Raw genomic sequence first — 25475 nt, 5'->3', positions numbered from 1 at the left:
ATCGAACATAATCTTCCAGAGGAGATTCAAACACGACAAGAATCAGCATTACATGAGGATAAAGAAAGTAGTGTTTTGTTGTTGTGAAGCATTTGGTCAGCACACTGTCAGATGGTGCTCAGTTATGGAAGCTTTTTTAACTGCTAACCCATATTTTCATCAGGCTACTTACACACCCATACATCTCATGCACAGAAAAAGAAGCTCCTATATCCCAAGTGTTTGATATGTATTCGGTATCAAAGTGTTTCAATGTTAAAGGTGGGGTAGGTAAGTTTGAGAAACCGGCTCGAGATACACTTGTTATATTCCATGGAATGCTCTAAACATCCCGATAGCAATGAATATCTGAAGTGCTTTGACAATAAATACTTAAAGAAATGTCCTCTGTGGAAGCCGTGGCGCTGTAAAAAGCACGACCAATCATCTGAGCTGGCTAAAGTAACTGGACGGCCTACCTGCCTGTCAGCCTTCCATCGGGGCACACACTTATCTCGTGCCCTCGTTGGTCATGTGCGCGTTCGTGTGTGTTGGGGGAGGGGCTCTGTGAGGAAGGGGCAGATTTTCTCCGGTTGTGTATTTTCACATTCTAGCGCACTCGAGCTGGTTTCTCCAAAATTACCTACCCCACCTTTAATGCATGGGTAAAATGCAGACAGGAAGTGATAATAGCCATGTTGGCATACTTGTATTGGTGCCAAGTTTGAAAAATGCAACCGAATATCGCATATTTTCTTTCCTATAAGCTGACCTCTAATCAATAATGTTTTCTTATATTCCTCCCCTGCACCGTGGAACAGCCTCCCATTGGATCTTACAGTCGAACAGCAACCTCAATTGGCATTTTTAAAAGTAAATTAAAGACCTCTGTGTTTAAATGTGGCTTATAATTTGGGGCAATTGTAATATTTGTAGTAGTGTGGGGGAAACTTCTGTGTAGCAATGTCACCGACTAGGGCTGCACGATTTTGGGAAAAAATCTAATTGCGATTTTTCTGACAAATATTGCGATTTGCGATATTTATTTTTAAGCGACCCAACGGAAGTTTATTGTAAAATGCGGCCATAACTCCGGCTAGGAAGGTCGTATCAACGTGCTCCCGTCTCTAGCACCCCCGCAGCCCGAGCTACGAGTGAAAGAACTAAACTTACATGAAACTTCCGTTGGGTTGCTTTAAAGTCAAGCTTCAGTTTAAGATTTACCCTGTAATAGAAACATATGATGGAGCATTACTGACCTGACTCAGATGGTTTGTTTCACCAAACTATCTAGGAAAGCTCCATTGGAAGCCATTTGGAAAGGGCAGGCACTTTCAAAAGCACTTGGCAGGTGATTGGATCAATCTGTCTATCACCTTCTATCATGGGCCACTTCTGATTGATTAACAATGGCTGGTACATGTGGAGCACAGCACTTCTGATTGGTGTGGATGACTGACACACAAAAATAAAAAATAAAAATGTAAAAAAAATAAAATGTAAAAAAAAGTTACAAAAAATCGCACGCTTTGCGATTTGATAATCGCATCATCTCGAATCGCGATTTCGATATAAAATCGATTAATCGTTCAGTCCTATCACCGACTCAAAAGGAGACACGGGGAGAGCTTTGATGCCGAACACCGATGGGTTGTTTTGGAGCTTCGGCCGGAGAATTCACAAAACAAGTGAAAGAGTCAGAGGTTGTGACTTCACGGTAGAGTTGGGCCTTGGGACATATTTCCCCAACAAGTAGCGTCACTGTTCATGTTTTATTGTGTTATGGTTCAGTTATATAACTCTCTGTTTGTTTATACCTTGTTTTTAAATTATGTTCCTCACTTTTTATTGTCATTTTCTGTCGCACTTTGGGCTGCGTCAAGTATGAAAGGTGCTATATGAATAAAGTCTATTATTATTACTTATGTCTGTTCTGCTGCGGCAACAACAACAACAACAACAACAACAACAACAACCGTATTTCCCCTCTGAGGATCAATAAAAGCCTAAAAACAAACTGGCTCAAGTAGTAGCCACTATCGTCCTTATTTCATCATAAACACAAACTAAGTGACCCTTGCTTGCACACAGGAATGTTTACCTCCGAGGAGCCGCTCTGATGCAAAGTGACGAGCAACAGTTGGAGGCAGTAAAGGCTGCAGCCGGCGACATAAATTGAGCCGCAGCCTGCCATTCGCAGCATGTGTTTCCCTCCAGGGGATGGTGGTATGTGTTCATCGTGACCCAGTGTGTGTGCAGAGTGTGTGTGTCGCTGCTGGAGACAGTGTGACAGCTCTGAGTGGATTTAGCAGAGACTGGGGGGGCAAACAAAGGTCAGAGAAATGACTCTAATAACGCTAAGCCTCCGAGGGGAAATCTGTGCAGAGAGAGAGAGAGATAAACATCGTGAGCGGGCAGATGCTGCTGCCGTCACTACAGCGCCAATGCATCGATGTTTTGCTCGTATTTAAGGCGTATTTAATGTTTTTATTTGAATAGATTTGCCCGTGGAGAATGAGATTTTGATGTTAAGTTGTACTACGGGCATCACAAATTAAAACACATTGAGCAAATAAAGCCCAGTGTGTAATCTGGTGGATGAAACAAGGTGGTTTTGGAGTTTCAAAAGAGAAATGATTTAACATTGTAACTGCATTTTGACTTGTGTTGACAAATTAGGATTTAAGTCATTCATATTTCATTCATTTCCAACATCGTGTGCAGGCAGCTGGAGGTCTGGTTTCTCCCTTCTACCGTCACTACAGCGCCAATACATATTATATGTTGCTTGTATGAATGTAATTTATGGCGTCTTTTAGTTTGAACAGATTTGCCTGTGGAGAATGAGATATTTCTGTTAACTCACAAATTAAACCCCATTTACATCCATTGAGCAAATAAAGCCCAAAGTATAATCTGGTGGACGACACAAGGTCGATTGGAGTCATAATTTCAAAAAGAGAAATGATTTAACATCGTAAATGCGTTCTGGATATTAATTCGGATTTTAGTAATTTATATATCACTTTCATTTCATTTTGTCCTAACCTTCTGTGATTATATAAGGATATATTTGTAAGTAGGACTGTTGGTGTGTAAACACAATATATTTGAAGACGATTTATCAATTTATCTATAAAAAAAAAACAGAATTATGGTGCCAACATCATTTTGTGTGCAACTAAAATGTTGTTTTTGAAAAGCCTAACACCAACAAATATCGATCGAAGCAGAACAAAATGGTTGGATAAGAACTTTGTGAATTTTGGAAATGATTACTTCCATATCTTTGTAATAAATGTGGACTTTTGGACATCACAATGCTTTGGAGGGAATATTGGAAATGCTTGGATCGCAGCAGTAGGAAACCGTCCTACGCAGGAACCACTGGAATCTAATAGAAGACTGATCTTTATCTGCAACTGTGCAGAAACTCAAGGTTGAAACAGGATGAATAGACAAAGAAAATAAATCAATGAATAAAGCTTAAAAAAAGCACTTATATAAATAAAGGTTATTAATATTACTAAAGCTCCAGCAGTTTGGCAGCCGAATCATTACATGAATGCCCTCTAACAAGAGGAAATAGATACACATTTTCTCGACCAAACCTCACAGTATGTTCTGCTTTCTATAGCATTAATAATCCACGATGTGTTTCATGGTTCTGCCCATCATTGTGTGAACATCGAGTCGTAGAAAGCAGGCATGCATTAAGGACTGGCCTCGTTCATGACCTCTGAGCAGGAGTAGGGGGAGATGGGGGTGTAATGAGAGGTGACAGCCAGGCAAACAAACACTCCTACAGCAGCTGGAAGTGACCTACATTTGAGGATGTGGAGAGTGACGGAGTAAAGGGGGGGTTTCGACCTGGAGGTCACAGGAGCGTGCAGAGCGGTGAATGGTGGTGGTGGTGGTGGTGGTGATGGAGCTTCACCTTTTGTCTGGGAGCCGACATGAGACGATGGGCGTCATCCAAAGTCCATGTGTGTGTGTCTCAGGGCACAGACTGTTTAAAGATGGACGCTGATTTCACCACTATGTTACTGAAGAGACGCAATATTGACAATTACAACACCGTGTTAACGCCTAGCTGTTGTAAAATAGGGTATTTTCGAAAAGATTTATGTGAGATTTTATGACAAAGTAGCTACCTGTCTCTAATGCAAACAAGCCCATAATAACGTTTTACTTTTCGCCTTAAAAAGCACATATAATTCAAATGTTCTGCTGAGATGTCCCGCCCCTTATCGATCACGTACAATGTGGTTGAGCGCTGGCCAATAGAAGTGTGAGTGTTACATAGGAAGTAAACAAAGGGGTCGTATTGAGGCGTTCCAGGTGTTCCAGGTTGAATTGAGGCGAATATTTGTAATGTTCAGGTTGTTGTGTTTAATATTCATGAGAATATTTGTCATTGTTCAAATGATAATATACATTAGCATAAAGCATATTTGTCCACTCATATGTTGATAAGAGTATTACAAACTTGAAAAATATTCCTCTAAGGTGCATTTAGAACAGATCAAAAATGTGCGATTAATTTGCGATTAAATCGCGATTAACTATTTTAATCGACTGACAGCCCTAATTTTATTATTATATTATATAGAGTCGTTATTCATTTGTTTTAAAGCTCAATAAATAACAAAGAAGACCTTTGACCGGCACTTTTATCATTTTGTCCGGAAGATTTAAACTTTAATACACGTTGACTGGCGAACAACTCTGCCCGGTTCCCTCGGCCCCCACCGCGGAGAATAAACAGAAGGGCAACCATGACAACCATGCTTCTTCGCTGCTTTTGTGGAGGAAGTTACAGCGCCACTACAGGCTCGGCATATGTACTGCAGCTTCTCCAGCGGTTGGAGCTAAACGGAGCGGTCTACAAATGGGTTAGTTGTGGGATTACATTACTTATTTTTTAATAATTTAACAAGGCTAAAAGTGCTTATCCCCTGCTATGGCCCCTTGAAGCCTTAATGGTTATGGTCACTACAAAATAAACCTTTTGGATGGAACAAACATCACGTCATATTTCCACTGAGGTGAACAGATATCTGCAGCTCATTTCATGCAGACATGGAGAAACCCTGCGAGGGACCAGAGTGATATTCATGGAGGAGATACAGAAATCTATCCCGAAAGATTCACTGTGAACAGACGGGGGAAAGGGCGATGCACAGACGGATGGACCACCTGCTGTTAAAGGGTCACTTCACAGACATATTTCCCCACTATAACCCCTAGAGTAGCGACTATCCAGGCAGACACACGTGTTCTTTCTGCCTGGATATAAAAAGTATAATTTTGGTAGATACAAAATTATTTGGGATTTAAAGATTGCTTCATTAACAGGACATTAATCACAAGCTCAGTAGTTCATTCAATAGCAAGTATTTTCCTAACCTTCTTTGTTATATAAGAATGTGTTTTGGTTGGTTAGACACAACGAGACATTTGAAGACACCACAGGTCCTTTGTTTTCTGACATTTCATATTTTAAGTGATTCATCAACTATCTAGAAACATGTTCCATCTGGAAAACAGGCATATTATTAGTTAATGAAAGTTATCACAGATTGCAGCCCTAGATATATTACTTGGGTCATTTGAGAACGATATACATCTTAATCTTGCTCCACAGAAAATGTAGAAATTGTAGTTTCTTTTATTGAACATGAATTATCTTTTGATGTTGGACGGTTGGTCGTACAAATCAAATCAATAATAGACCTCAGGCTTGCCTCTACAGAATGTCAATGGCCACTTTTCACAACTTTCTAGCATTTGAACAAAACAGAGGACAAATTAAGGGATTATGACGAATAATAATTAGTTGCTTGGCAATATTGACAGTCGAGAGAAAAGTAGGATAACAATATTAGTTTAATAGGATTTATTTCTGGTTCATCGTCTCTTTTCCCTTTCAGCTAACCATCCACTGGTTACAAAGAACTCAATGGTGCTCTAGAGGAGATTCAGGTGATAAGGGGGGGGGGGGGGGTTACCTTGGTTGCTGATTGGCTAATGAAACGTTCCGAGTTTGAAGAAGAGGGGACACATGTTGATGTAGAAGAGACATGAAGAAGAGGGGACACATGTTGATGTAGAAGAGACATGAAGAAGAGGGGACACATGTTGATGTAGAAGAGACATGAAGAAGAGGGGACACATGTTGATGTAGAAGAGACATGGAGAAGAGGGGACACATGTTGATGTAGAAGAGACATGAAGAAGAGGGGACACATGTTGATGTAGAAGAGACATGAAGAAGAGGGGACACATGTTGATGTAGAAGAGACATGAAGAAGAGGGGACACATGGTGATGTAGAAGAGACATGAAGAAGAGGGGACACATGTTGATGTAGAGGAGACATGAAGAAGAGGGGACACATGTTGATGTAGAAGAGACATGAAGAAGAGGGGACACATGTTGATGTAGAAGATACATGGAGAAGAGGGGACACATGTTGATGTAGAAGAGACATGAAGAAGAGGGGACACATGTTGATGTAGAAGAGACATGAAGAAGAGGGGACACATGTTGATGTAGAAGAGACATGGAGAAGAGGGGACACATGTTGATGTCGAAGAGACATGAAGAAGAGGGGACACATGTTGATGTAGAAGAGACATGAAGAAGAGGGGACACATGTTGATGTAGAAGAGACATGAAGAAGAGGGGACACATGTTGATGAAGAAGAGACATGAAGAAGAGGGGACACATGTTGATGTAGAAGAGACATGAAGAAGAGAGGACACATGTTGATGTAGAAGAGACATGAAGAAGAGGGGACACATGTTGATGTAGAAGAGACGTGAAGAAGAGGTGTTGTAAATGTATTGTCTTTTTAATTTACACACGACATCTATTGCACGTCTGTCCGTCCTGGAGAGGGATCCTCCTCTGTGTCTCGCCAAGGTTTCTCCCATGTTCCCCTTTAACTGAGGGGTTTCTTGGGAGGTTTTTTCTCGTCCGATGTGAGGGTCCAAGGACAGAGGGTGTCGTAATCTGAACAAACTGTAAAGTCCACGGAGACAAATCTAAAACGTGTGATATTGAGCTAAATAAATAAATGTTGATTGATTGGTCTTCTAATAAATACTATCAGAAGGTGAGGAGTCATGAAAGGATGCGGAGACTTTTACAGAGGTGTGAAAGCAGGCAGAGTTTGAACGTCCTTTCTTCAAACAACTGCTTCTTCCGTCACTTTGTGTCCAGCAGCAGAAATGCCCCCGAGCAGAGACTGTGGAAAGCTTTGCCGTTATCCACGTTTGTGGAATTAGTTTCGTCAAAACTACAAAGGCAAACAAAAGACACAGGGCCTTTGTTTAAATTGTGCAAATGTGAAGTTGGGATACTTTGGTGCATGAAGGCGCTGCAGCACAAAGAAGGGCTGACGGCCATTTTCAGGCTCATATTCGAATTGTTTGCCTCGACTGTGACATTCACCTGTCCTCAGGGAGTGCATGTACACGTTGTGCCTCTCCACCTCTGTTCCTTACTTGCTACCCCTTTCCCTCAACCTGTCCTAAGGGAGTGCATGTACACGTAGTGCCTCTCCACCTCTGTTCCTTACTTGCTACCCCTTTCCCTCAACCTGTCCTAAGGGAGTCCTTGTACGTAGACACGTTAGTTGAGCTGCTATAGGCTTGGACTGTCGGGGGACACCTTACTGCGTCTTTCTGTCTGTACCTGTGTACTCATGTTCCCAATAACCCAGCTTCCCCCAAAATTCTTTTTTGTGTCTATATCTACGCCGGGATCCTGAGTCCTGGCTGATCCTGTGGTCCTGAGTCCTGATCTGAGTCCTGGACGTTGAGTCGTGGCTGAACCTGTCTCTGCGGTCCTGCCTGACTCATCATTCTACTTCCCTGATGGCTCCCACAGGATTGTTGACATCCTCGTGGATTCATCTTCTTATTAAAGACACATGCATTTCCTAACATTTGGACTACCTAAAATGTATTATCTTTTCGATGTACACGTCTGTCCGTCCTGGGAGAGGGATCCCTCCTCTGTTGCTCTCCCTGAGGTTTCTCCCATGTTCCCCTTTAACTGTGGGTTTTCTCTGGAAGTGTTTCCTTGTAGGATGTGAGGGTCTGAGGACAGAGGGTCTAAGGACAGAGGGTCTGAGGACAGAGGGTCTAAGGACAGAGGGTGTCGTATAGTCATACTGATATTCTGTACACACTGTGAAGACCACTGAGACAAATGTGTGTGATATTAGGCTATATAAATAAACATTGATTGATTCACAAAAACCTATAAAACACACTATAGGAAAGCTAAAATCCCCAAAAGGCGAAATAGCCCCTCTTTAAATACACTATTCTCTAAGCTGGTCTCATAACTCGGCATGACAACAAGACTCATCACATTTCAAAAGCTGCTTCGCCAGGAAATCATGTTGTCTGGACTGTGCGGCGCAGCACACACTGCAGCCAGAGGCAGAAGCTTCATTAGTGCGACGACGAGGGAATCATTTATTCTTTTGCACTCAAACTCGGGCATACTTATACAGTATGTTCAGCCGGTAAATGGGTGCACTTAGCAGCTTGCTGGTCCCAAAGCTGGAACTGACATGAAAGAAGAACGGTTCGATACCCCCACTGCATGTACTAATCCACAAAGGACCTTTATCTTTAAAACATAATCAAAGATCTGGTGAAGTCCAGGTTGTCTGCGTGCAGATGTTTTACTCTCAGGCGCTGTAAGTCCCGCGCTCGGTGTCCCCTGTAACAAAGCTCAGTGATGTCAAATTGGATCAACTTTAATACATGAATACACATGTTGTAACTGATGTGATGCAGCAATATGCATTTTAAATACATGTGAGATGAGCTCCGCTAAGCACACAGGACACACAGTTATAACAGAGCAGCGCCGTGTGCGTTTGGTTTGTAGCAGCTTGGTGTCGCTTGCTTTTAGTTAATGAAGGTAAACACAGTGTGTGTGTGTGTGTGTGTGTGTGTGGGTGTGTGTGTCTGTCTACGTGTGTGTGTGTGTGTGTGTGTGTGTGTGTGTGTGTGTGTGTGTGTGTGTGTGTGTGTGTGCATACGTGTGCGGGTGTGTGTGTGTGTGTGTGTGTCTATGTGTGTCTATGTGTGTGTCTGTCTATGTGTGTGTGTCTATGTGTCTGTCTATGTGTGTGTGTGTGTGTGTGTGTGTGTGTGTGTGTGTGTGTGTGTGTGTGTCTATGTGTGTGTGTGTGCGTGCGTGCGTGTGCATGCGTGTATGGCAATACACTGTGACGCCTCACTTCTGAAACCAAAAGGCTGCAGACTTCGTAGCATATCTGATCTGAAGATGCCTGCGGGGGTTTAATGAAGTGAAAGAGAACATTTTCATAAAGCATAACTCATCTGTGGACACAGATAGAGTCAGAATAACTTATTGATTCAGATCAACGCACACATCCTGGCTTTAATCATTCATTATTATTTGATGCCTTAGTTAACGCATCTACTGGAAGAGCGTTAATCCGTTGCTGCATAATGTTCATTTCCCAAAGATATTGAAGTGACTGTTATTTTGTATATATTGATTGTTGTGCTTTTATTTATGTCTCAATGTGTGCATATGTATAAATGTATATATATATATATATATATACACACATATTTTTTATACATATTTGTATTTTTTTTTATTCGGGATTGTGGGAAACTGTATTTCGATCTCTCCGTCTGTACACACAAACTGAAAGATTGAAAATAAAGTGGACTTTGACTTGTTTTGGAGAGCTAATCAATCACGAGAGAGAGCGCCGGAGTCACTTCTGAGACGTATGCAAGCATAAATATATGCTGATTTACTGTATGTCAAATGAAAAGTCAGCGCACAACAACCTTTCTTACAGCGTCCAGTAGGGCTGCTCGATTATGGCAAAAATCATAATCTCGATTATTTGGGTCAATAATTGACATCACGATTATTAAAAACGATTATCCATTTACTTTGAAAACATCAATTTATGGGAGGAAAAAAATTAATAAATAAATAATCGTTATATTTAGATTACGTTGTTTTCGTAATCGTTGCAAGCCATAATCGTAATTGCGATTAAAATACGATTAATTGAGCAGCCCAAGTGACCACTCTTGCCTTTTTAAGCACAACAGATTTCCACTTTCCACGCCTGACCTGCCGCTAACATCGGCTCTGGTCAGAGGCGGTGAGATATATCAGCTGGAAACAATCATGGGGATCCCGTCGGTCGATAATAATGTATATCGGAATGGAAAAAAAGCTGTTAAATCCACTGTACTCAATAGTTATGAGAAATCAAGGGAAGAAATGCAGTTTAACATGTCGGGCAGCGGCTGATTTGACACAGATCGGTCATGGCATTACAGATGGAGCCTTGCAGGGCATGATATATCCAGGGCTTGAAAATTAGCCAGCGAGTCAGCAGTGAATTACAAACCCTGCAGCACTCTGTGTGTGTGTGTGTGTGTGTGTGTGTGTGTGTGTGTGTGTGTGTGTGTGTGTGTGTGTGTGTGTGGGTGTGTGTGTGCGCGTCCCTGCAGCACTGTGTGTGTGTGTGTGTGTGTGTGTGTGTGTGTGTGTGTGTGTGTGTGTGTGTGTGTGTGTGTGTGTGTGTGTGTGTGTGTGTGTGTGTGTGTGACTGGCTTCCAACACAAGTGTGATAGCGGCTTCACAGCTTTGTGTGAGACAAACTGGGCGTCGCTATTTTGAAGTCCATTCAGGAGTGTGAGCTAAATGCTGGCTCCCGAGAGAGAGATGTAACATTTGCTTTCACAAGATAACAATATGCTTTTTTTCTCATCAGCGCGGCGTTTCCTGTCAGTCAGACGGAGGAGCATGAGATCCCTTTTCCTTCTGCAGTGGCTTAATGATCTTTGCTAAAGCTCATGGGATTAATGTCGGCTTTAATCAGCTGTCTGATGCCAGGACTCGTGTTTCTACAAGGGAGAAGCTCTTCCAACAGCTTTATATCCGATATATGTCAGGGATTTCCCCCTGTTTTTATTCCCATTTGGGAAGCAGAGGTCCCTGCACATTGCTATTGTTGGTTATAGGAGGACTGGGTGGGATTTTCAAGCTGTTCGTCCAGGCTGAAGACTTTTCTTTTTGTCGCTGCTTTTAATTGAACTATTCACATCTTAAACTGCACTGTAACTTTTATCCATGTATTTTTTCTTGTAATGTTTATTTTATTATCTTTTCCTTTTAATGACTGATTTTAAATGCCATTTTCTTAATGTCTTTCATTTTTTGTAAAGCACTTTGAATTGCCTTGTATTGAAAAGTGCTATATAAATAAACTTGCCTTGCCTTGTTCCACGGTACTATCGTGTCTATTTTCTACTGCAGTGAGAGTTGCCAAAGAAATGTTGTTGTACTTTGTATATTATATTCTTAAATTAAATCTCAACTAGACAAGTAGGAATTGCATTAGTGCAGCAATAAGTACAGAAATGATAGTTTAATAGAGGGGTAACTTCATGCCATTCATCTGTTTGCATCTCACATATGTATCTATTATTACAATAAGCAGTATTTAATTTTGAATCCTATTTTTTAGCTAATTGTATTCTATTTAACCTGAATATAGTTAACTTATCCTGCATTGCTTTGCACATTAGTCTTGCAAAGTTCTCTTACACTATTGTATTTCTACTTTAGGTCTTATATATATATATATATATATATTCATGTTGCATTGTGGGAGGAGCCTGTGACTTAATATTTGGAGTTTGATTAATAGTGTCTTAACAAGCTGTAGCAGGTGGCAGTTATAAAATAAGGATTACATTGGTTTAATAAATTATATATAAACATGTAGACACAACTCTGGTTCGTTTTTAAGCTGCATTTCAAAACATGCTTTCAATCAAACTCTGAAAACACCCTTTCAATATTGTGCAGCATCTTCCAGCTCATGTCCTAATGAAAACTGTGGCTGTGTTTACTCAGCTGTAGCTAATCAAAATTCTCTGTGTGAGAAAAACAACCGGTAACTATGCTCTCCGCATGCCGATGTCTGAACTGTTTACACTTGGACAAAGAGGGTTTTGCAGCAGTCAGAGTCTCCCGTTAATCTTCTTTAGGCACAACATAATATCATGGCTTTAAGCTGATCACATTAAAAGCTGTGAATCTGGACCCCGAATGAAGAGCTGTCAAAACACTGCCAGGCGAGAATTAACCAGCCGTTTATCACCGCGACAAGGAGGGAGAAACTCCACAGCGGCTGTTACAGTGAGTGATTATAAGTGTGTTATTATATAATATTGTGAGCTAAATTGGTAAAATTGAGAGTATGGGATTCCTTGGAATGATCTCAACAAGAAACAGCATTCATTTTACCCAATTCAAATAAGGTAATAGCAAGACAAGCATGCTTAAAACATGTGTATAATACTATGTGGACCAGGTTTGTGCAATGATGTCATTTTGTAAGTTGTTATATAGCATTTCTAGGGTTCCCTCGACAAAAGGCCAATGGGATTTTCCATTGGATTTTGGACTATTGCAGGAAATAATCTTTGTGGCAAACAAACTTTTATGATACTTACATACTTTGTTCAGCAGGATAATCTCCACATATAAAACCATTTTTGTAATAATTGAGGCAATCTCTAGAAGTAAAAAGTTAGGCTATAAAGGAACCACAACACTGTCAAATGACTTCCAAATCACCACCGCTAAGCTAAAGGCGGCTAATGTTGGGCTATAAAGGAACTACTGCACAGTCACATGACTTCCAAATCACCACCGCTAAGCTAAAGGCGGCTAATGTTGGGCTGTAAAGGAACTACAGCACGGTCACATGACTTCCAAATCACCACCGCTAAGCTAAAGGCGGCTAATGTTGGGCTATAAAGGAACTACAGCACGGTCACATGACTTCACGTCACCACTGCTAAGCTAAAGGCGGCTAATGTTGGGCTATAAAGGAACTACAGCACGGTCACATGACTTCACGTCACCACTGCTAAGCTAAAGGCGGCTAATGTTGGGCTATAAAGGAACTACAGCACAGTCACATGACTTCACGTTACCACCGCTAAGCTAAAGGAGGCTAATGTTGGGCTATAAAGGAACTACAGCACGGTCACATGACTTCACGTTACCACCGCTAAGCTAAAGGAGGCTAATGTTGGGCTATAAAGGAACTACAGCACGGTCACATGACTTCACGTCACCACCGCTAAGCTAAAGGTGGCTAATGTTGGGCTATAAAGGAACGACAGCACGGTCACATGACTTCACCACCGCTAAGCTAAAGGCGGCTAATGTTGGGCTATAAAGGAACTACAGCACGGTCACATGACTTCACGTCACCACTGCTAAGCTAAAGGCGGCTAATGTTGGGCTATAAAGGAACTACAGCACAGTCACATGACTTCACGTTACCACCGCTAAGCTAAAGGAGGCTAATGTTGGGCTATAAAGGAACTACAGCACGGTCACATGACTTCACGTTACCACCGCTAAGCTAAAGGTGGCTAATGTTGGGCTATAAAGGAACTACAGCACGGTCACATGACTTCACGTCACCACCGCTAAGCTAAAGGAGGCTAATGTTGGGCTATAAAGGAACGACAGCACGGTCACATGACTTCACGTCACCACTGCTAAGCTAAAGGCGGCTAATGTTGGGCTATAAAGGAACTACAGCACAGTTACATGACTTCACGTTACCACCGCTAAGCTAAAGGAGGCTAATGTTGGGCTATAAAGGAACTACAGCACGGTCACATGACTTCACGTTACCACCGCTAAGCTAAAGGCGGCTAATGTTGGGCTGTAAAGGAACTACAGCACGGTCACATGACTTCCAAATCACCACCGCTAAGCTAAAGGCGGCTAATGTTGGGCTGTAAAGGAACTACAGCACGGTCACATGACTTCCAAATCACCACCGCTAAGCTAAAGGCGGCTAATGTTGGGCTATAAAGGAACTACTGCACGGTCACATGACTTCACGTCACCACCGCTAAGCTAAAGGCGGCTAATGTTGGGCTATAAAGGAACTACAGCACGGTCACATGACTTCACGTCACCACCGCTAAGCTAAAGGCGGCTAATGTTGGGCTATAAAGGAACTACAGCACGGTCACAAGACTTCGCGTCACCACCGCTAAGCTAAAGGCAGCTAATGTTGGGCTATAAAGGAACTACAGCACGGTCACATGACTTCACGTCACCACCGCTAAGCTAAAGGTGGCTAATGTTGGGCTATAAAGGAACTACAGCACGGTCACAAGACTTCGCGTCACCACCGCTAAGCTAAAGGCAGCTAATGTTGGGCTATAAAGGAACTACAGCACGGTCACATGACTTCACGTCACCACCGCTAAGCTAAAGGCAGCTAATGTTGGGCTATAAAGGAACTACAGCACGGTCACAAGACTTCGCGTCACCACCGCTAAGCTAAAGGCAGCTAATGTTGGGCTATAAAGGAACTACAGCACGGTCACATGACTTCACGTCATCACCGCTAAGCTAAAGGAGGCTAATGTTGGGCTATAAAGGAACTACAGCACGGTCACATGACTTCACGTCACCACCGCTAAGCTAAAGGTGGCTAATGTTGGGCTATAAAGGAACTACAGCACGGTCACATGACTTCACGTCATCACCTCTAAGCTAAAGGCAGCGAATGTTCAGTGTAATGCCGTTTAGTCGTTTCATTTAGAGACTTGTTAGCGACCGCCGTTTTTTAACCCACCAGTGGGGTATTTACTGACATTTGATGTGGTAGAACAAAAATGTGTTCAGCTTGTGTTAACCACAGACCTTATTTGAAGCTATAAAGACCAAGAATACATTCAGAAAACCCGTTGTCCTCCAGCCAGTTTACTGGAAATGGTATAATGCTGACTTATTTCTGTGTTTTAGGAGTCTCATTTAATACTATAAATCACAGATGTTAGCTATTTTCCTCAAATCATACAGCTTTTAGAAAACAACCCTCTTAGGCTTCCCCTGCACACACAATGGATTTTGTTTTAACACACCCCTAAAGTCTTCTACTGGGTATCAAACCCCCAGAGGTTTTGATGTAGTAGACAGAAACTTTAGCCCACACTTTGCTTGACAGCTTCACCAACTCCTACTGACTGTAAAAGTGAATCCGACCTGACTGAAACACCTCATAAATATCTAAAAGAAACCTACAACTCAAAGTGGAGAGACACGCAGAAACATTTAGATCTCTTACATCCTTAAAAACCCATGAGTGAGTGTAATGTTTTATTCAATTCTTTAAATGGAAAGTCCCAAACAAAAAACGTAGCTTGCTAGACAGCATGTGCGCTTCAGTCAGCTGGGCTCCCACAGGAAGTTAACACAAAGGCCTTCACATTCACTGGGTTTTGTTATGGTGGCAACAAACAAGCCCATAATCCCACTTTGATGACCGCACCCAATATGTGAAATATTTTAATAAGATCAAACAAGAGCAGTCGAGCAGTTGGATCGGATGTTCAGAGGATGACCTGTATTTGTTCTGAACTAGTGGGTGTGTGCAGGATTTACTCTCTGGTGGGAGGGTTAAAGTACAATTTGATATTATATATATTATTTTGTAATTTCATGCTATTTTACTGCCAAACATTGTCTGGAAAATGGATATCAGAATAATTGTAATGGAAAAAAATCAGACCATATCCAAATTGTAGTGAATGCAATATTTTTTTAAAGGAAACATATGGTAATCTTTGGACCTAGAGAAGTCCAGACCGGCAAATGGTTTTCTACAGACCTTAAGGGTGTTCATTTTCAGGTGTATATCAGTATTTAGTGTCTCTACTTTAAAGAGTCCTCTCCTGCTGATGTTCAGGTGTAAATCAGTATGTAGTGTCTCTACTTTAAAGAGTCCTCTCCTGCTGATGTTCAGGTGTATATCAGTATGTAGTGTCTCTACTTTAAAGAGTCCTTTCCTGCTGATGTTCAGGTGTATATCAGTATGTAGTGTCTCTACTTTAAAGAGTCCTCTCCTGCTGATGTTCAGGTGTAAATCAGTATGTAGTGTCTCTACTTTAAAGAGTCCTCTCCTGCTGATGTTCAGGTGTATATCAGTATGTAGTGTCTCTACTGGGACATGTCTCCATTCTTTAATGTTCAAAAAGCCCTTTATTTTTCTCATACTGCCTGTGCTGCAGCACCTCTTTTCAGTCTACTCTGATTGGTTAGCTGGCCGGCTCTGTTGTGATTCGTCAACCAGCTTAGAGATGTCTGTATGAATATCCCAAAACAGAATTAGCAAAGTCAGTCAATAAAAAAGCAGATAGTTCATTTTTTTTCTTGCAGCCCTAACTCAAACATCTGAAAACATTTGGCGTCAAATGATCCGGCACAATTTACCAACAATAGTCCCACTTAATTGATGCCAGAAGCCAAACACAAGGCTGTTGTGCTGACAAATGCTGTTTAAGTTACAAATGCATGCCTCCTTTTCATGTTTAATGTGCAGGAAAAGTGGCCCCAAAGGAATACGAATTGAGCCACGGAGACGTGAACATATGCGTGACTAAAACCAAACAGCAGTTAGTGGATATATTTTGGCTTCAGTGCGTTACGGTCCGCTGAAGCTGCGGTCACCTGAAATAATGGTACAGTAAGCCATTTATAAATGAGGCGCTTTCACACCGGAGTACTTTTTCTGGGATTTTGCGTTCCCACCAAAAAGAGAACTTAGTTCACGAGAACTTTTAGTCCCCGCGAGAGAGGTGGAACTTTCCTGGGGGAAAAAAAGGACCAATTTCTGATTGGCTGGGCGAATTGCAAACAACGGCCCGTAAAACTCTGAAAAGTTTTGTGAATCCGCCATTTTATTTTCTGGCATTAGCATTATTAGCATTAGCCCCGCGCACCAACGCAGAGAGACTAACTTATGGCAACACAAAAGAAAACATGGGAGCGGTGGAGATGAGGAGGTGTCGGCGTTCTGGCGATTTACTCGGAAGGCTTCAGTAGAAGCTGCTGGGACTCCCAGCAGCTTCTACTGAAGCCAGTCCCCAACTCCGGGGACTTCCGGTCGGGGACTTCGGGTGGCAGTATACGCGTGAAGTTGTTTGCGGCCTGCCAGTAAACCCAAAGCAGAAGAATAAGAAGTAACGTCAGCGGCTTAATTTGGGTAATCTTCCCTCAAGGACTTATTCCGGTGTGAACGCGATCTGCTCTAGTTCCATGTAATGGGGGTACTAAGTGCTGGACACTAAGTACGGAAAAGTACTTGGTGTGAAAGCGGCTAAGGAGATCTGTGAAAAAAGCTAGCTCTTTGATTCTACGCCAGAACTGACACGGTCTGTGATGTTTTAAATAGCACTGAGTGGCTGTGCTGAAAATATCTCCCTTTGCTCTGATTATGTCAACATTTGACCTATTATCCATCACAAATATAACAAATAAAGACCTCAAGACATTCATAGCATTGCTTTTTTAAGTGCGTGTCTCAAAGTGTGCAATTTCTTCTTTTAAAAAAGTTCACACCATGTTAAAATCTTTCATTATTTACTGACAAGCTTGCTTTTCTCTTCAATATCTTCTCTTGCAATACTTAACTAAAAGGCTTTAAGCGTAACAGCATGTCAATTATTTAAAGTTTTTCACGGTTAAGAAACACACTGTTAAGAAACACACGTTGCTCTTGTTTGAATATGGAAACGATCGGAAAGGGATTTTAAGCACAAGACATGTTTTCTCCATTAAACATTGCATTTTAAAACATTAAACGTTTAAAAGGGAGATTAAAAAGATCAGTGCAGATGAACTATTAGCAATGTCAAAGATGAAGGAGGGTTAGATGAGATTTTCTGCAAAGATCGAGTGTCTAAGTTATTTATTCATAGCAAATGGAAATAGTTTAAGTTTGAATCATTTCCTCAGCGAGAATAAAGTGATGTTGGTGATCCGTACGCTGATTTGAGCTATTAATAATACGATTTTGTGCTTCTTGGCCTCCTAAATAAGTAATCGTTCATACATTTTCCATCCATTTTGACTTATTGAGGGAAAACTGAAACTCTAAGATGTCAACATCAATTTTAACCAATAAAAAAGATTTGAACGAGAGTCAGAGCACAAATCCAGCCAAAAATAAGATCCAGTGAAAGAGGTTTTTCAAACGAGGTTTGACGAACCGCCATGGGCCTCCAACTTAAAGAAATGTCACTGAAAACAAACTTGACAGCACATTTCTCTTTTGTTCAGATGTTTAGATTCTAGGTGGAAAGCACGGGCTGCTTGGAAAGAACAGGCTCACCTTTGTGTGTTTATCTTTTATCTCAGCTTTTTAAAACAAAGTCAGCGCTGGAGATTAGCATCTAGGCTAGCAGAGGGACATAGATGCCAAAAGTACGTGTGAGAAACGGTCTGGAGGTTATGAAACACTCAAGGTCTAAACTCCACCTGGGGAACGAAGCACTCTGCCAGGTTTCTCCAGATCTATTAAACAATACAGCTGTCCTCCTCGGTCCACTCCAACACAAGGCTCTGATAACTCCTTCATCCTTCCTTCCTTCCTATCCTCCCTTGTTGCAGCAAATAAGAATCAGATGTTTTGCAGAGGAAGCTCAGACCCCCCTCCCATCCTGCTTTGCTGGGGAGGAGGGTCACACACACACACACACACACACACACACACACACACACACACACACACACACACACACACACACACACACACACACACACACACACACACACACACACACACACACACACACACACACACACACACACACACACAACACACACACACACACACACACACACACACACACACACACACACACACACACACACACACACACACACACACACACACACACACACACACACACACACACACACACACACACACACACACACACACACACACACACACACACACACACACACACACACACACACACACACACACACACACACACACACACACACACACACACACACACACACACACACACACACACACACACACACACACACACACACACACAGAGAGAGGAAGTTTCACATTCCTCCTCACTTCCATCACTGGCCGGCAGCTGAGGCTGTGCAGCACAACATCTCTTCATTAAACCACAAACTGGGCTCGCTCCACAAAAGCTAAACACTCAAATGAATAAACAGGCTTTGGGAGTAAAGGATTACATGTAACGGGATTATCAGGATACGAAGAAAACTTACAGTTACATTAACAAATCTGATTACCTTCTCAATGTGTGGATTACTAGCAGGATTACAATGTTAGTAACAACGTCTGGTGTTTGTTGTAAAAGGATCAGATGTTCTCTCTTCTCTGTACGATAATACTTTACGTGTGAATCTAAACGCCAGAATCTGCTTCATGCTTTTCACTTTCTTTGCTTCATTTGTTCCGTTTTTAAATTCAGCAGGTGAACCTCTATGTCCATAAAGTGGTGTGTGTGAGCTTAACTGTGTGCGCTAAACAAAAACGGAGCATTTTCTGTCAGCTCAGATTTCTGCTTTCTCTCAAACTGTAGTCTGTGCACATGTGTTTCAGTGTTGGTGCATAGGCTGCTGCCCTCATACCAAAATGCAGATGTTCCCCGTAAAATGTTTAAAGTGGACCCATCATGCTATTTTTAGGCAATAGCATAGGTCTCAGATATATACAAAACATGTCTGAAGTGTTTTGCTCAAAATACCAAACAGATCAGCCATTCTAGCCATGCCTCATATCCCTCTGTTTCACTTCCTGTTTCAAAAGTGCTGATTCGGGGATAAAGCTTTAAAAAAATTGCTTAAAAAAAGAGGAGGGGTCTGAGCTCATGCGGGACCCGGCAGCTACCGTCTAAACTAAATGCTGCCGTGATGAAACGCCATATCATGGATCATCAAGGATCTGAAACAGTCTGGAGCTCAAAGGCTTTTTCACTTCCTGCTTCTTCACACACATGCTCTCCAGCACAGGTTAGCTCTGAGTGTTAGCGATGCTAATGTAAACACCGACCATATTACGTCCAAAACAGTCGGGCATTGTTTCTGACGGCAACGTTTCTGATTGGGCCGTGGGTCCACATTTCAGATGTTACGTCATATCGGACGCCAATCTGGATCAGCTCCGTTGTTCCCCGTTTTTAGAGATTTGGGTACGGAGGAAAAGAGAGAGGGTTTTATTTTCTGACGCTGCGTGAGTTCCCCGACACACCGGGGACACATCTTTATGTATAAAAGACATCAAAAAGTGCATTTTGCATGATAGGTCCCCTTTAAGTGATGCCAGAAAACAATATTTGTGTATAATTACTCCAAAAATATGAAAACCGTGTCAAATAGAGCGTCAGACGGCAGAGACAGCTTGGTTTTTACAGAGCTCCGACGTCACGTTGTTGTTTACGTCCGCGGCGCCATCTTGTATACCTATAAATACAATCAGTTTTTATCCTAAATATCTTGTAAGTCAAAAGGAATGGGAAGTAATTAGGTTACTTTTATATTGGGATACTCAGATTAGGTAATTGTAAAAGACTACATTTTTAAAGTAACTCTCCCAACTCTGTATATAATTAACAGTTGTCATTAACTCTGTAAATTAATGCAGCAGGATTTGATGTTATCACTTGCTCTTGGCTCGGCTCTGCACCCTGGGACGAATTGTTCTCAAAAGCTCGCACCATGAGGCTTAAATATATGAAGCGAGGCTTAAGGAGACATCCTCTGGTCTATAGCCTTTCCGTCAAAAAGCATGACTCGCCCCAAACAAAGACAAGAGCCCTTTCACCCCGCAAATTCCTTGACAACTGCAGCAAGCTTCCCGCTGGCATTTGATATGCTCCATTTCGTTCCCATGACCAGAAACTCCAGTCATGCCGAGGCTTTTTTTCGCTGAGCGGTTGAAGGCTCGTCGTCTCACTGGCGCTCTGAAGCTTCTCTGTTCTCTGGTGTGAAACGTCCCTTATTCTCCGCACCAGCGAGGAGTGTCACAGCGCGTCAAAACTGATTACATTTCCCAAGGCGTGCCGTGAACACTGTACATGTGTGCGGTGGGAGACTGTGTAATTAGCTTTAAGAGCCTAGGATGCAAACTGTTCTTTCGTTTTATTCTTTTTACTGAAGTCTACATTAAACCGTAGAGAGCTCAGTGGGCTTTTGAGTAAATAGGGACAACAATAGTCTGATAAAGGTCGTATGGTAAGAAATGCTCCGGTGTGAAATGTTAAAGCGTGTCAAAACTGATTCCTCTCTTGGCGTCCCAAAGCGTTCAGTGCAGTCTCTATGTAGCTGCAATTATAAAAAGGTAACTGTGGGACATTCTGGGTAATTAGCTTTAAGTGGTAAGGATGCAACATTTTTCTCCAGTTTCTCTTTTGGTTTGTTGTCACTGAAGTCCACATGAAACCTTAAGAGAGCTCTGTGGTCTTTTAAGTAAAAAAGGACGACAACAATAGTCAGAAAAAGGGTGATATTGTCTGAAAAATGGCAGCTTTCCAGTGCTTCACTTCCACTTAGAAAGGCCATATTTACCAGTGACCTTGAACACACTCCTCGTATGAAACCAGAAACATCAACCCCCCTCCCTCCCCCTCGTCCACTTTCTCAAACTCACCGAGCTGACTCTGTTTTTCCCAGCATGTGGTTGCCAGGTTGGACAGTTCCCGGTATTTCTCCGCCAGTTGGAGTTTGCCGTTATTAAGTTGCGGTTGCCGGGCGAGACTCTCCTCCGCCACGTTCCGATTGGTCGACAGCAGCATCTCTCGGTCCACCTGCAGATCCTGAAACTAAAACAGAAGCACAAAGTCAGTGGATCGGCCTTTCGGGCATGTGGGACAGCTGTGTGTCGCCTTTAATTAATCATCAAATCATGTGGGCATAGATCAGAGAGAGAGAGACTTTTATTTTGAAGGGGACAAGACACTTTTCTCACTTTTATTAGCCTCGTTCTAAATGTAATTTTCTGTCAATAAAAATGTTTTAAAGCAGAATTTGTTGACTTTTCTACAGAATGTAATGTACTGTGTTTTAAGAGGAGATATTGCACTTTTTTTTAGATAGACACAGCACGGAAATCACATTTCCCGTCTCGTCTCGTTTGCTATTTTTACTGCTATCTCCATTGTTGTTTTTCTTATGTCTTGATCTAACAGTTTGCTATCCCCATAATAAAGTCATATTGTTGTTTGGGAAGTTGTGATGGAAACTTCTTCCTGTCTTCTTATAGACACCCTCTTCCTGTTTGTGGTGATGTGGAGGCCCAGAGGGACATCCTGCAGGAGAGGGACCCTGAATGTTACAGGAAAGTTCTGCTGCAGTGAATAGCTGAAGGGTAATCCCAGCGATGGAGCCACTGCAGCTGCATGAGTCCAAACACTCTGAATGAAGGAAATCACTGGACTGACATTCTGTGTGTTTCTGATAAAGTAAGTGTTTAATCACTGTTGTAGACAAAGACTATTTATTGTGTGATGCTGTCGTGTGTTATGTAGGTTTGTGTGCATGTAAATGGTCTGCAAAGGCTAAAATCCCCCCTGCCTGAAACACCGTTGGACTCCTTTGTTTACTTCATATTGACATCACTATGGAACACTCGCTCTCCTATTGGCTAGCGCTCCAACACATGGTAAGTGATAGGCTAAGTGGCGGGACATCTATGAGCGGTTGACCAATCACAACAGAGCTAACCATCAGAGCAGACTGGGCTCTGGTTTCAGACAGAGGGTGCTGCAGTACGAGAAAAATGAAGAGCTTTTTGAACATTAAAGCATGGAGACAGTGGAGACACTACATACTGATACACACCTGATCATCAGCAGGAGAGGACTCTTTAAAGTAGAGACACTACATACTGATACACACCTGATCATCAGCAGGAGAGGACTCTTTAAAGTAGAGACACTACATACTGATACACACCTGATCATCAGCAGGAGAGGACTCTTTAAAGTAGAGACACTGCATACTGATATACACCTGAACATCAGCAGGAGAGGACTCTTTAAAGTAGAGACACTACATACTGATATACACCTGCACATCAGCAGGAGAGGACTCTTTAAAGTAGAGACACTACATACTGATATACACCTGAACACCAGCAGGAGAGGACCAGTGTGCGAAAAAGTACACGTCCCACCGTCCGGGACGTGTTATTTACAATATCGGACAAGTAGATCTTTCAATTGACTTGTCCGGCGGACAAGTGACGTTTTTCGCCCCGATTTATTGACAAATTATTGATACATTCAGTTTACAAAAGGCAGAACTCATTCGCAAATTGTCCGTGTCCGCCATTGTTCGTTTAGGAATTTTTAGGCGGGGGCGGGGCGGGAAGTGTAGCACAGTGGCAGGGTTTTGAAGCAAAACTCGGTTCCGAGTAGGAACAAATAACAATTGTCCGGTACCGGGATTAATAAGAGTTGTGAGGACAGGAGGCCGAGCCCCGCGGACTGCAGCTCTCTCTCTCGATGCTCCGTATCAGCTGATCGCTGCACGGTGCAGCTCAGCGTCTCTCTCTCTCTCTCTACACACAGCGGATCCGCTGCCCGTTTAACAGCCTCATCTTTGTCAAACTGTCTTATGTTCTCTCTCTAACACGTAATGAAGGTTATTAAGCGTTTTAGCTCCTGTGTTGTTAATATTGACCACCATTTCCTTTATGAAGTGAAGCAGCCTCCCTGTCTGTGTCCTCGCGCTGTCCTCACATCCCCGGACCCCCAGGCTCCGAGGAGCACAGGGATGTCAGTATTGTTTATGAAGCAGGGTATAGAAAGTACATTATTGAAATGCTATTTATTAACTTTTACAAACAGTGAGTAGCTGGGCAGCTGCAGCATGTGTATTGCAGGACATGTGTAAGCGTGCAAGTGTCTTTGAGTTGTAGAAAAGCGCTAGGCCTATAGGCTATAAATATAATAATAATAATAATAATAATAATAATAACTTTATTTGTATAGCACCTTTCATACAGGGGATTGCAGTTCAAAGTGCTTTACATCAGTAAAAAATAAGACATAACATCTGTGTAAAACAAGCAGCAAGAGCAAAGCATAAAGTGGGATAAAATAATTAAAAATAAAAACATGGGGAATAAAACATAGAGAAATAGTGCAATGTCAATCACAGAGAATAGTGCAGTATAATAGTGTAAAATCAGTAAAATGCTTTGGTAAAGAGATTTAAAAATGCCTAATGTATTGGCTTCCCTAATATTGTTGGGTAACATGTTCCACAGTTGTGGGGCGTAGTTTACAAAGGCTGCATCACCGATCTTCTTATGACTCTTTCTGGTGACCTCTAATAGACCTGCATCTGATGATCGCAGGTGTGTAGTTCATTAGAGAGTCAGCCATGTAGCTGGGTCCTTGTCCATTTAGAGCTTTGTATGTGAGGAGAAGCACCTTCAAATCAATTCTAGAAGTTACAGGAAGCCAGTGTAGAGTAGCTAAGACAGGACTAACGTGTTCCCTCCTTTTGGTATTCGTAAGTAGTCTAGCTGCAGAGTTTTGAATGAGCTGGAGTCTTTGTACATTCTCAAACTGCACCACTTAGAACTAACTAAACAATGCAGAGATTATTTTTATATAATTGTATTCAATAACCGTAAGAAATTCAACAGTATGAAGTGATTTATAAATAGGAATACAGATTTGACTTAATGTTTTCATAAATATATTTTTCTCCCAGTTTGTCATGGGACTGATTTACCCTCTCCAAGAATCGGAACCGAGAACCGAAAATAACCAGAATCGAAAAGCAGAACCGGAATTGTTCAAATCCAAACGATACCCAACCCTATGTGTGATGCAGTAAAATCTTACCGCTCACTTACGTTAGCGGTGTCGTATAAACCGTGGGAAAATGTAAAAAATACGATGACGAAGAAGAAGATTCCAGTGGCCCCAATTTTTGTCAATTCTGGACAAGTGAAAAATGTATTCGGACAAGTAAATTGCCAAACTCACTTGTCCATGGACAAGTACTCTCTAAAAACTTTTTCTCACATTGAGGACTCTTTAAAGTAGAGACACTACATACTGATATACACCTGAACATCAGCATGAGAGGACTCTTTAAAGTAGAGACACTACATACTGATATACACCTGAACATCAGCAGGAGAGGACTCTTTAAAGTAGAGACACTACATACTGATATACACCTGAACATCAGCAGGAGAGGACTCTTTAAAGTAGAGACACTACATACTGATATACACCTGAACATCAGCAGGAGAGGACTCTTTAAAGTAGAGACACTACATACTGATATACACCTGAACATCAGCAGGAGAGGACTCTTTAAAGTAGAGACACTACATGCTGATATACACCTGAACACCAGCAGGAGAGGACTCTTTAAAGTAGAGACACTACATACTGATATACACCTGAACATCAGCAGGAGAGGACTCTTTAAAGTAGAGACACTACATACTGATATACACCTGCACATCAGCAGGAGAGGACTCTTTAAAGTAGAGACACTACATGCTGATATACACCTGAACACCAGCAGGAGAGGACTCTTTAAAGTAGAGACACTACATG

The 25475-nt window shown here is 42.0% G+C and overlaps 1 protein-coding gene across 1 annotated transcript in view; it reads right to left on the bottom strand.

Moving 5' to 3' along the window:
• vps37d (VPS37D subunit of ESCRT-I) overlaps nucleotides 1-25475 on the bottom strand; it is a 48449-nt gene that overhangs the window by 12979 nt on the left and 9995 nt on the right. Inside the window, exon 2 of the mRNA XM_034098436.1 lies at nucleotides 21539-21710. Coding sequence (XP_033954327.1) covers nucleotides 21539-21710 — 172 coding nt within the window. The remainder of the gene's footprint in view (nucleotides 1-21538; nucleotides 21711-25475) is intronic.

The sequence above is a fragment of the Pseudochaenichthys georgianus genome, chromosome 14, assembly GCF_902827115.2.
Source record: "Pseudochaenichthys georgianus chromosome 14, fPseGeo1.2, whole genome shotgun sequence".
Lineage (NCBI taxonomy): Eukaryota > Metazoa > Chordata > Actinopteri > Perciformes > Channichthyidae > Pseudochaenichthys > Pseudochaenichthys georgianus.
This window is presented reverse-complemented; position numbering and strand designations above follow the sequence as displayed.